Source organism: Mesoplodon bidens, assembly GCF_964165515.1.
Source record: "Mesoplodon bidens genome assembly, chromosome: 19".
NCBI lineage: Eukaryota > Metazoa > Chordata > Mammalia > Artiodactyla > Ziphiidae > Mesoplodon > Mesoplodon bidens.
The window spans coordinates 55,865,854-55,876,938 of record NC_138179.1 but is presented as its reverse complement, the minus strand read 5'-3'; the positions used below and the strand labels follow the sequence as shown (position 1 = coordinate 55,876,938).

The window sequence follows — 11,085 nt, the reverse complement described above, 5'->3', positions numbered from 1 at the left end:
GGGCTTCAGGGAACAAAGCAAATAAAGTTATAATCAAATTATCAGGTTCTTGGCCATTCAGTCTCTCTCCCCAACTGCTTACCAGGGAAATATTCTCAGAAAATAGGAGGTGGACAGCCAGGAAAGGGGCGTGGGAATGAGAAGGGAGCGGGAGAAGCTCACACATAGGGAAGCTAGTCTGTGCATTTCTGGGGATGTTTCAGTCTATTTTCACATGTGTTTAAGTCCCTGAGCATTTCCTTCTTGGTTCATCCCTCTGTGTTGTGCTTCACTCTGTGAATACATAACCTGGGAGTGTACTTCTCTGTATATGTCCATGTACAACCACGGAAGGCTTCCTGTACACATGCTCACGTGTGTCTCGCATGCATCTCTGCCCACTCCAGGTATGCTGGTGTGTGTGTGCATGCACTTTGTTCTATGGCAATGTGTGTGCCCTTATGATGCCCCTGTGCCTGGGTCCTTGCATCTGCCTGTCTCTGTGCATTTGTCTGGGGCCTTTGTACTTTGAGGTTTGGGGTAGAAGAAACTTTAATTCCCCCCTTTTAACCAATCCGGGCTGGCCAGGAAAGGGGGGAGGGGAGGCATGAGGAGGCAGCCACTTTTCTCTCTACCTTTTTTTCACCTTGGAAGGGGAGAGACAGCGGTTGCCCAGGGACTCGCCGATCGGATTTCTCCCTGGCTGTCCCAGGTCCAACAGCAATGCTACTCGGAGAAGGGGTGGGAGAAAGGGCTGGAGAGGGGAGACTAGAGCTGAAGGGCCCCTCCTCTTCACTCCTCCTTGGCATGGGAGAAGCCAGGAGACAGATGGGAGAGAAGGGAAGATATGAAAGAGAAATACTTTAGGGTCAGTGAATTTTTCTTTTCCACCCTTATTGTTAAAACGTTACTCATCTCTTGGAACAGGGGATCCCAGGTGAAGGGGGACCTTCGACCCTTGAAAACCAGGTACTTTGGGAACAGGGTTTAGAGGAGTTTTTGCAGAGGCCTGAAGCCCATCCCCACACACTGGTCCCAGCCTCCTACCTTCCACCCCAGTCCCCTCTAGGCACCATACCCACCTCCACCTCCACCTCCTCCCAGGCCAAATGAGCCCTGGCAAGGAAAGAGTTACCCCAGGTGAATTAGGGGTGGGAAACACCTGCAAGATGCTCCTCTGAAGGAAGAGGCTTCAGTGGTCCCAGGGACAGAAAGCTGGGAGGAGATTTGCCACCACTACAGTGGTAAGAGTTGAGGTTGGATGCCAGGCAGAGCTAGAACGCTGATGATCAGATCAGGGGAGGAGAGAGAGTGGGTGCATCATCACCTCCTTGGAAGCAAGAAGTCAGTGTATGTCCTCTCTGGCCTTTCCCTGCTCTACCCACATCCTTTACAAGTTCTGGGGAAGTCCTTGATCTCTAAGGACTCATCTACACAGGCCTCAGCTACCCGGATAACATTCCATTGACTCTGGATACAGTCCCAGAGGCAAGTTCAGGCATCCAAACTCAAGTGAGGTTTGGAGCTGAGTAATCAGCTGCTAGGGCTATGCAGACATTTTGTCGGGGGAACAGCCAGCTCCGCACCCCACCTCGCAGGGCAGATGTGTGGTGGGGGAGGGGCGGTCTGTCACTCGGTCTTCCCAGCCCCCTCCCACCACTGCAAGCTCCCTCTTCCCACCTGCAAGTAATTTGGCCAATGGGAGGGCAGTTCAGATGGCAGTGTGGAATCCCTCTAGATCTGTGTGTGCTTGGTGGGGAGGGGGCTAACTCCTTCCCCCCAGACCCAGTGTGCCCTTTTCCTCTTCACAGCGGCAAATTACTTGTAATTATCTCGCATTGAAAGCCTTCAGGAGCTGCTCCCAAAATTGCTTTAATTGAATTAATTGAATCTCATTTTGTTGGGGGAGAGATGGGCGACGTGTCTTAAAATAGCACGTGGGGAGAGGGCAGGACAGCTCCAAGTCAGCTTTCCTGTGGCTAAGAGCCGTGCAGGTGAGAGAGTGGGCTCCAGGCTCAGCTGCTTCTAGATCCCGGCGCTTTTGCATTTAGGACCTTGCCTGTGTCCTGCTCTCAAAGGTGATGCCCGGGATGTGTGGAGTTCTCTAGTCTCCAGCCCCTTTTCTCCTCCTTGCCCTGGGGAGGCAGGTGGGCTGGAGGCAGGAGGTGAGTGGATGGCCGTGGCAGTGTGAATTCAGCATCGCTGTGACCCCTCCTCTTCGATAATCATACAGCAGCTATAAACACCGTTTATTAAGTGCTTGCTATGTTCCAGGTACCGCGTCAAGCATGTTACAAGCACCATCTCATTCCATCACCACAACCGCACTGGGAGGCAGGTTCTATTAGTGTTCCCATCTTAGGGGGGAGAAAAAGGAGGCGGAGAGAGAGGTTAAGCAACTTTCCAAAAGTCACACAGCAGAGCAGGACTCTTTGGAGGCCAAAACCCCAGTTCTAAACCATTCAGTAGTGTCCCCCCTGCCTTTTTTTTTGGGTACGCTGGCCTCTCACTGTTGTGGCCTCTCCCGTTGCAGAGCACAGGCTCCGGATGCGCAGGCTCAGCGGCCATGGCTCACAGGCCCAGCCGCTCTGCGGCATGTGGGATCTTCCCGGACCGGGGCACGAACCCATGTTCCCTGCATCGGCAGGCGGACTCTCAACCACTGTGCCACCAGGGAAGCACCCCCCTGCCTTATTGACCCAATTTTCCCAGAGAGGTGTCCTCACAGGAAGAAACCACAGCCTCCCTTTCTGCAGCTCCAGCGGTTTGTGGGAAGGGAATGGGGTACCTCTTCCACTGGGGTTCATTTCCATCAGCAGTCAGGAGCCCAGGGAAACTGGACCAGCTCCCAAGTGGACAAGGATTCCTGTTTCCACTGAAAAGGGAGGATGGATGGGTGTAGGGAAGAGGGGGCAGTGTCAGCTCAGCTGGCCACTGGTTGGAAGAGTAATTACACTCCTTCCGCTACTTGAGTTTCCAGTCTGGGCTGTTGTTTTAACGATGGAACTCTTGTTGGGCTGTCCAATTAATCTCACCTTTGCAGGCTTTCCGAGATGGAGCGGTAGATCTTATCTCAGGTCTGTGGAAAGAAGAGTGTGCAACCTGCTGTGGGAGGGAACAGCCGCCTTGAGGACCTGTGGCCTCAGAGAAGACTCAGAGGAGGAGTCTGGGGCTGGGGCTACCAAGAGAGCCGGTGGAGATGGGGTGGGTGGCGAGGGGCAGGAGAAGGCATCGGTGGGGAGGAAGAGGAAGGCGTTTCTCTTCCTGGCATCCTCATTCCTCACCGCTCCTAGAGCTTAGCTTTGACCCACCCTGTGCCATTTGCCACCCTCAGGAGACCCCTCCATGTACATTTTGGGGAATGGGGGTGGCCGCTGACACATAACAGGGCCTAGGAGGGGCTGATTGCAGCCCTTCTGAGGTGGGGGGCTCCCCCTGACTCTCATAACCCCTCTCCCCTACATAAGACTCCAATTTGGGCTTCTCTGTGGCCAGCCTGGGTTGGTGCGAAGTGCCTGGGTGGGCTTTCCAGTTTGCTTGGGAACAGGTTTAGGTAGTAAGAAGGAAGCTTGACTTGGGAGCTTCTAGTCTGGAACTGGAGGCCCCTCCCCCAAGGCCTCAGGCCAGGCTGGGCTGGATTCCCTGAATTATTTGCAGCCCGTCCTCTGTCCCCCTGCTGCTGGGTGCCAGGTGCGCGCATGCATACGTGTGTGTGTGTGTGTGTGTGTGTGTGTGTGTGTGTGTACTATGCCCTCACTGCCCTCTGTACACTCCACACAAGTGGCTGGTCATTGTCTGGCCTCTGTTAGCCCACAGGGTCTGCCTAGGTCACTTTGACATCTCCAGTATCTAACACAGAGCAGCAGCTCTACAAATGTTCGTTGGATGGAGAAGTCCAGTTCCTTCTGGGGTTTTCCTTCTCCTCTCCCTCCTGCTCCCCCTTCCACTAGGTGAGTTGGGGCCTTTCCACCCCAAGGAGCTCACTTCTCCCAGGGGAGGACTGGACTGGGTCAGTAGGTGTGGCCTCTCCCAAGGTGAGCAGGGGCTCTCCCTGGGCTGAAGGTGGGCACAGGGGGCTGTGAAGTGCCTGGCTCCCTCCAGAACTGGGCCAGGAGAGAATTTGCTGTGAGGATCACTCAGACTTTGATCATTCCCTGTATTAGCATCTTCTGGTTTCACACTGGAGTGTCTGAAAGTATGGAGATTACTAGAACATTCCAGAGCTAGAACCGGTAAGCCAGTTAGTGGTAGAAGAGGATCCAGTGCCTCTAGTTCAGTGCTGGAAGAGTCAGATGGGAGAGAAGAGAAAGCTGAGCAAATAACCCCTCGGCTCCAGAAGTCATGACATGAACATACCTCACAGCCAAGGCCCAGGTTTCTGTACAAACTTTAATCTCTGGATGCTCATGTTATGGGGGATGGTAAGAGCTTGGGGGGCTGCTAGTCAGATTGGTTATAAATGTGAGCAGTTCTATTCAACAGAGACAGCTGTGAGGAGCTAAATTGCTGGGCTCACCCCACCTATTTGGGGGCATCTCTACCTACACTTGTCCCCATTCTCCCCAAACCCTGCTGGGTTCCAGAGAGTATGTGCATGTGGATTTGTTTAGGTATTAGGGATAGGAATCAGACTCTTAATAAATACTCATTGAACTAGATGGATAATTGGATCCATTATCTACTCATAGTGGGTAGACATGGGGAAAAGGGGCTTTTTTAGGAAGAGGGAAAAATTACCCATAGGTGCACAAAACTCTATTCCATCCCATCTACATCATAGGATGGTGAGTAGGTGTATCAGTTATGGGGGGAAAAATCAGTGGGTGGGTCTCGATGGTGGTCAACTTGAAGACTCTGGACGTCCACTTCACTTCTGCTTTTATTCACCAGTGGGTTGGGCAGGGCCCAAGGCACACAAAGAGAAAAAACACTCAGTGTTTGTTGCTGGTTGAACCCCAGGCTGTGGTGGGACTGCAGTCCTTTCAAGAGGGAGTGGCAAGACTAGGGGTCCTGGGAAGTCTGAACTCCAGCCAACGAGCCTCTCTCCAGAGCCTCTGACCAGCTGGAGGAAGGTGTCCAGTCCTTGGTGGTGGGGGGGGGGGGCAACGGCCAAGGCTGTTTGGGTTATGAGGCAAGGAGGAAAGGACCCCAGCCCATCCTTCTTCTCCTCTAGCTCCTCATCCTCCTGAGAAAACCCCTCTGGATCTGGCTTCCTCCTGGCCCAGAAGGGGTGCAGGTGGGCTGGGTCCTGCCTGGGTGCTGTAGGAGGGCTGGGAGCCTGACCTGCTCTTCCCCAGATTCACATCATCTGAGGTGGAGCCAGGACATCAGGGGAGTGATGCTGATACCAGGCTCCAAAGTTGTTGCCATAGCCACTGGTGGGCAGGGCCCCTGCCTTGGGTAGATCCCAGGGGGATGGAAGGGGTGGGGAACAGGGAGACAAGGAGGGGGACCTCCCAGGGAAGTCCCCTTCCTGTCCCCCAGAGTTCTGCTTCAGGAGCTTCTTGTACTTGGAACGTTTGTTCTGAAACCAGATCTTTACCTATGGGGAGAAAAGGGGAAAGAATGGAAGGTCAGGAGGAGTGTGCCTGTGGAAGGGAGCAACCAAGGGAAAGGGACCCAGCGGGAGGGAGCCGTCCTGGGAGAAGAGCGGAAGTTGGGAACATTTGCTCCAGCCCTCCATAAGCCCCTGAAGGCCCGGAGTTCCTGCATCTGAGTTAGAATACAGTTCTCCCAGTCTGGGTACCCTCCTCTACCCCCTGAATCACCCCCCTACCTCCCCCGCACCCCCCCCCACACCTTTTAACACATTTCCCCAATTTACTGGGGGCCAGCTAGAACTGTGAAAGCAGGGCTTGGGGACTCATCAGTCATTCACACCCGAGGGTGAGTTCCCAGAGAACACACTTGGGGAGGGTGAGCATGCAGGAAGGATGGGACTGGCCCCACCTGCGTCTGGGTGAGGCCAAGCTGCGCGGCCAGCTGGGCCCTCTCGGGCAGAGCCAGGTACTGCGTGTGCTGGAAACGCTGGTTCAGGTGCTGCAGCTGCAGACTCGAATAGATGGTCCTCGGCTTCCGGAGCTTCTTGGTCGAGGCCTGCGGGCGCCGCTCCGAGGGCTCCGGGGACAGCGGCGGCTTCTCCGAGTCTGGGGGGCGGCCCGAGACGGTGTGTGCACGCATAGAGGGGCTGACGCGCCGTCTCACGGCTCATCTGCATCTCGTTTGCATTCCGGCCACGGATTAGCAAACACTCGGTCTTGGGGCTCGGCCCTTCTCTACCTTCCGCTCCACCCTCCTTTCAAACCCCACACGTCCACCGTGTGCCACGTGGGACTAGCCGCAGTTCCTGCCCTCAGGGAGCTCCCACTCTTAACGGTCCTGTGACCCTAAGGGGGACAGCGTCATGGGCCGGAACGAGGGTCGGGGCGGCGCCCAGCGGCGGGATGACAGAGTTCAGCCGCGTGCGGTGGCGCCAGCTTGGGGCGGGGCGGGGAAGAAGGGCTGGGTCGAGGGCTGGGCTGAGGCCAGGAGAGCACGGGGGAAGGGCGTTCCGGGCGGGGGGGGGACTCAAAAGCATTGTTCGGAGACCCGAGACAGTGTCTGCGTGGCAGCCTCCCCGCGGCCGGAAGAGGGGTGGTCAGAGGGGCCCGGCAGAGTGGGCCTTGAACGCCAGGATGAGCGCCCCTCCCAGCTTCAGAGTATGGAAAGTGCCCCAGGGTTTGCCATCACCTCCCCTATCGTAGGGGCCTCCCTCTCCTGAGGCACATCCTCCAGAAGAGTGACCATCTCTTCCCTCCGCCAAGGCTGGCTGGCTAGAGTAGTGGCTTTCAGGGGCCCTAGAAGCCTGGTGGTGCAAGGCAGCCCTCTCCCCGCCCGGCCGCACCCACGGAGGGGTTCCCGGCTAGCACGGAAGGTGACCGGGGTTCGGAGAGAGCGCAGCGCCGGCAGCGCGGGCCCTCTGGGTCGCTGCTGGATCGCGCTTGCGGTGCCGCCGCGGGAGATCTGGCCACCTCCTGCCTCCCGGCCCAGCCTCTCGAGGAATCTCGGTCCGGGAACAGCTCGGCCCCGGGATGGGGGTGGGCGAGGGGTTCCCCTCTTCCGATCCGGACGGCCCCAACTCCGCCACTCTACGGGGACATTGGGACCATTCGTGTAGAGCGCAGTGTTGGGGAGCACGGAGCGGCCGAAACGCCCACGGGCTTAGGGTTCGTTGCATTCCTCGCAGGGCTGCCGGCCGACCTCAGTCGACAGAGCGCGGTGCCTGGGTGCCCAGACGCAGCGGGGGTCCGACCGCGTCCCCCACCCCCGCCCCCACCCCCTTCCTCCGGTCGGGCTCACCCCGCACTTCAGGTTCCACGCCCTCGACCGGCCGCGGTGACCCTGTGCCTTCACCTCCCCCGCATCCCTCACCCGTGGCCTCAGGCGCTGCGGGCTTCTCAGATCCACCTCCCTCGACCCCCGCCTCAGCCAATTCCCAGAAAAACCGTTGGGTTTCCGCTCCCGCCCGCGCCTGTCGGGCCTCCCCTGCTTAGACCCGGCTGCTCGCCGCCCCGGCGACCACTCGTGCCTCTCTGGCTGCGTGAAACAATCCGGACCGCGTGGCAGAGGTAGCGGGGAGCCTCCCCCGCTGCTAAACCCTCAAAGCCCTCCGCGCCCTGACTCTGCCAGCAGACCACCCGCCCCCCACCTTCCCAGTTCCTTTCCCGACAGCTGCTTTCTCCACGCCAGTTGCAGAAGTCACGACTGGATCTGCCCAGGTCTTGATTCAGGAGCCCAAGGGCCTCCCTTGAACCATAGCGGCACCTGCCTGCTCATCGGGGTGGTGGCACGCAGCTCACTTGGAGCCAAACCTCTCCCTGAGGCTGGGGTGGACAAGAGTGGCAGCAAAAGGAAGACCCCCAAGCCCTCTCTCACACCCCAATCATTTAATCTAGAGTGAGCCCAATCCCCCAGTTTCAGTAGGTAAATGCTATAATCTAATCTAAGGACATGTGTGGTTTTCGTTGGATCCGGGGAAACTTTGTAAAGAAAAGGAACCCTCCACTCTCTTGTCCTTAAACCAAGAAGAGGGAAGGCAAGAGTGTAGAAGACAGGATTGAAAATACCAACCCCAATTCCAAGAATTCTCTTAAGGACAAAGTTATCTTATTCCCACCCCACTAAACAGACACACACGCACACACAAATGTACCACATTAGCATATACTGAAGAGGCCAAGGGATTCGTTTTTTAGAAACTAGATCATTTGTAGAAACACCCCCCCCCCAACTGCTCCTCTTCCAACCACAGACCCAGAAGCAGGAAAGAGGCAGCCCCAGTTCTAGCACAGAAGGCAGTTAACTTTGGGGGGGCTTTGAGGAAGTTCCCTAAAATCCTCTTTTCTGGCTTCATGCAGTGAAAGCCAATTTGCAAGGGCCAAGCCTGGAAAACAGTCCGTGTCCTTGACCCATGCACACCCTTTCTTTGGACCTCAGTTTGCCCATCTGTACATTAAGAAGCTCCTAAATCTCTAGGGTCACTTCTGGCTCTGATGTTTATGAGCTCATGTGTCTCAGCAGAGCAACAAGGGAAGGGAGGGAGACATCTTGGTCCTGGCTGAGTCCAGCTAAGTCACCCAGTGGATGTGCATCCTTAGAGGAAACTGCGCCAAGGACAATTGTGGGGGTAATTAGGTGGGGACAGGGAGTGCAGGGGAACTGAGCTCTAAACCCAAGCCACTACAGATGGATGTATGTACTGTGTTGCATGGGTACAGCCTGTGCAAGGCCCAGGACCAGGAAGACAGGCCAGCTCCCTGGCTTCTTTGAGGCCTTCCAGTGAGCACTTTCTTAGGAGCTCAAAGTTGCTCCAGGCAATGTAACTGGGGCCTGACCTACCCCAAAGGCAAGGGGTGGAGATAACAGGAATGGCCAGTTCCTTTGGCTGGAAGGCTGAGATCTACTACGAGAGACTGCCTGACACACCTGTGGCTACATTCTTAGAATGATGGGTAGTAGGATTTCGCCCCAGATTCTACCAGGTCAGCTTTTGGTCTCGGTCTGGCACATTCGGGCGCCAACTGGGGAGAGGGGGAGGGGCCCCGAATAAACCCCCACTTCTACTGCCCTCCAGCTGGGACTTGATTTCTACTTATCAGGCTGTGGCTTGAGCACTGCTTTCTGAGACAAGAACGCGGAGAGGGGCGACATGGAGGAGAGCAGGAGTGCATGATGGAAAGAATCCTAGGGAAGGGGCTAGGCACCTACACCCACATCTGGATTGTTTCAGTTTTCCGTTATAAGTAGGTACACAACCCCGCTGCTCCAAGGGGGTGGGGTAGGGAGCCCTGCCACCCGCCTTCACACGAGTGCAAATCGAAACCAGGTCGGTCTTGAAAGGAGACCTAGATCAACTCGCCCCCGCCCCTCCCCCCTGTCTCCCGCCCCATCCCTTCGCCCTCCCCCCATCCCTTCGCCCTCCCCCCAACCCCAGATCCCGTGGAATCTGAGTAAGGTCTGAATCCCGCCAGCTGCGCCCAACCAGGCGAGGGCGAAGTTCAGGGGCTCACTGGAGCAGGACCCCGGAGGTGGGAAGAGCCGCTGCGGCCGTACTTACCTGGCTCCCGCTCTTGATGAGACTGCTGAGACGGCGCCGTGGGTAGCTGGCAGGGCAGGTAGGAGTCTCCGGGGGTCGCCGGCCCAGTGTAGGGATAGGGCAGGACGTGGCCATACGGCCCAGAATAGGGCAAATCGGAGGCGGCTGCGGTTGTGGGGGACAGGCCAAGCTGGTAGGCAGCCACTACCGATGGGACGGGGGCGATGTCCGGGAAGACGGCTTTGGAGGCGTCCGGGCCAGGGAGGGGGCAGGGCAAAGAGGTCATTGCGGCCGGGGCCGGGGCCGAGGCCGAAGGGCCTAGGCCATGGCCCCGCACGGAGTCCGCTCCCTCCGCCAACCCTCTCTTTTCGGAGCCTCGGGCGTTGGAGCCTCGGGCGTTGGAGCCCCCAGTCAGCCTCCCCCACACTTATCCCGGGGAAAGTGTCTCTCTGCGCCTCATCCAGCGGAGAGCGCGCGCCTGGGAAAGGGGTTCCGGGGGGTGCCCCCCATGGCTTTTCCCCTCCCCCCTAAATCCATGCCCCCCCGGCCCCCCCGGCTCCCTCTTGGCTTCGGTTCCCGGGACCCGACGGGGTCCCCGCCCACTTAAACGCCGCGGATTGGCTACCACACGCGGTGACCTCATGGAGGCCGGCAGCCCGGGCCCGCCCCTCCGGGGCAGCCCTGGGTAGGGAAATTCAGAACCGGGAGATGGGAGGAGAGCGGTGCGCACGGCCCAGGCCCAGCCATCTCGGGATCAGCTCCGAGAGGGATGCCGGGGTTGCAGGGCGTTTGGGGCAGTCCGATCATAACCGCAGAAACGCAAGGAAGTTGACAGGGCCGCGATGCCTTGGCGGAGGCGCTGCGGCTGCGGGGGCGCTAGGAACCTGCGGTCGCGCTCTCCGACTCTGGGGGATCTGCGCGGCGGTTGTGATCCCGCCGCCACGGACCTGCAGAGGAGTCGAGACCAGCCAGCCAGCCCCGCAGCTTATTCAGCGCGTCGGAATGCGTCGCTGCCGAGCGCTGGCAGTTTGTTGGTAAACAGACGCCGGGTCGGAGGCGGTACCGCCCGGCGCCCAGCCGGCCTGCACGCGCGCGGCGCTCACACCCCCGCGGGGCGCCCTTGGCTTGCCCGCCGCGACCGCCGCGACTGCGCCTCACCGCCCCTGTTCTCGCTTCCGCTTCCGGCAGGGGCCAGGGTTTGGTTGCGACACCGCAGCTCCGCAGGCCCCCGAGGCCGAAGGAGGGGTCCGCCGTCTGGGCTTCTGCCAGTGCGGCGCCCCGCCTTTCCTGGCGCCGCTTGAGGCTGAAGCCTCGCACGAAGCCGGACAAAATCCGAAAGTGGGCGGCAAGTCCAGTTTGATGGCTCCTCGGAGGGCGTAGGAAATACGGCAAGCCGGGCTCCGTGGCCAAATCTTCCAGTCTGTGTGCAGGGCTTTTCCTCTAAGATCTTGGTGGGTGGGTGTCTCTGTGGCCACAGATACACAACTACACAGAGACTCCATTCAAATACAACAGATACACTAGCGTTTACC

At 58.2% G+C, this 11,085-nt stretch overlaps 1 protein-coding gene across 1 annotated transcript; it reads right to left on the bottom strand.

Moving 5' to 3' along the window:
• Nucleotides 1-4,974: 4,974 nt before the first annotated feature.
• Nucleotides 4,975-9,898, bottom strand: DLX4 (distal-less homeobox 4). The gene is made up of 3 exons (XM_081218939.1): nt 9,575-9,898; nt 5,929-6,125; nt 4,975-5,521 (listed from the first exon to the last, which is right to left on the bottom strand). Exons 1-3 carry the CDS (start codon nt 9,837-9,839, stop codon nt 5,279-5,281), a joined length of 705 nt encoding a protein of 234 aa, XP_081075065.1. The 5' UTR covers nt 9,840-9,898; the 3' UTR covers nt 4,975-5,278.
• Nucleotides 9,899-11,085: the final 1,187 nt, after the last annotated feature.

What these genes read in the sequence shown, in the direction of transcription:
- DLX4 (XM_081218939.1), bottom strand. Translation starts at nt 9,839, where the DNA reads ATGACCTCTTTGCCCTGCCCCCTCCCTGGCCCGGACGCCTCCAAAGCC. An exon ending in TCATCAAGAGCGGGAGCCAG is followed by an intron (nt 6,126 to 9,574) that starts GTAAGTACGGCC and finishes GCCGCCCCCCAG; the next exon opens with ACTCGGAGAAGCCGCCGCTG. An exon ending in TTGGCCTCACCCAGACGCAG is followed by an intron (nt 5,522 to 5,928) that starts GTGGGGCCAGTC and finishes TTCTCCCCATAG; the next exon opens with GTAAAGATCTGGTTTCAGAA.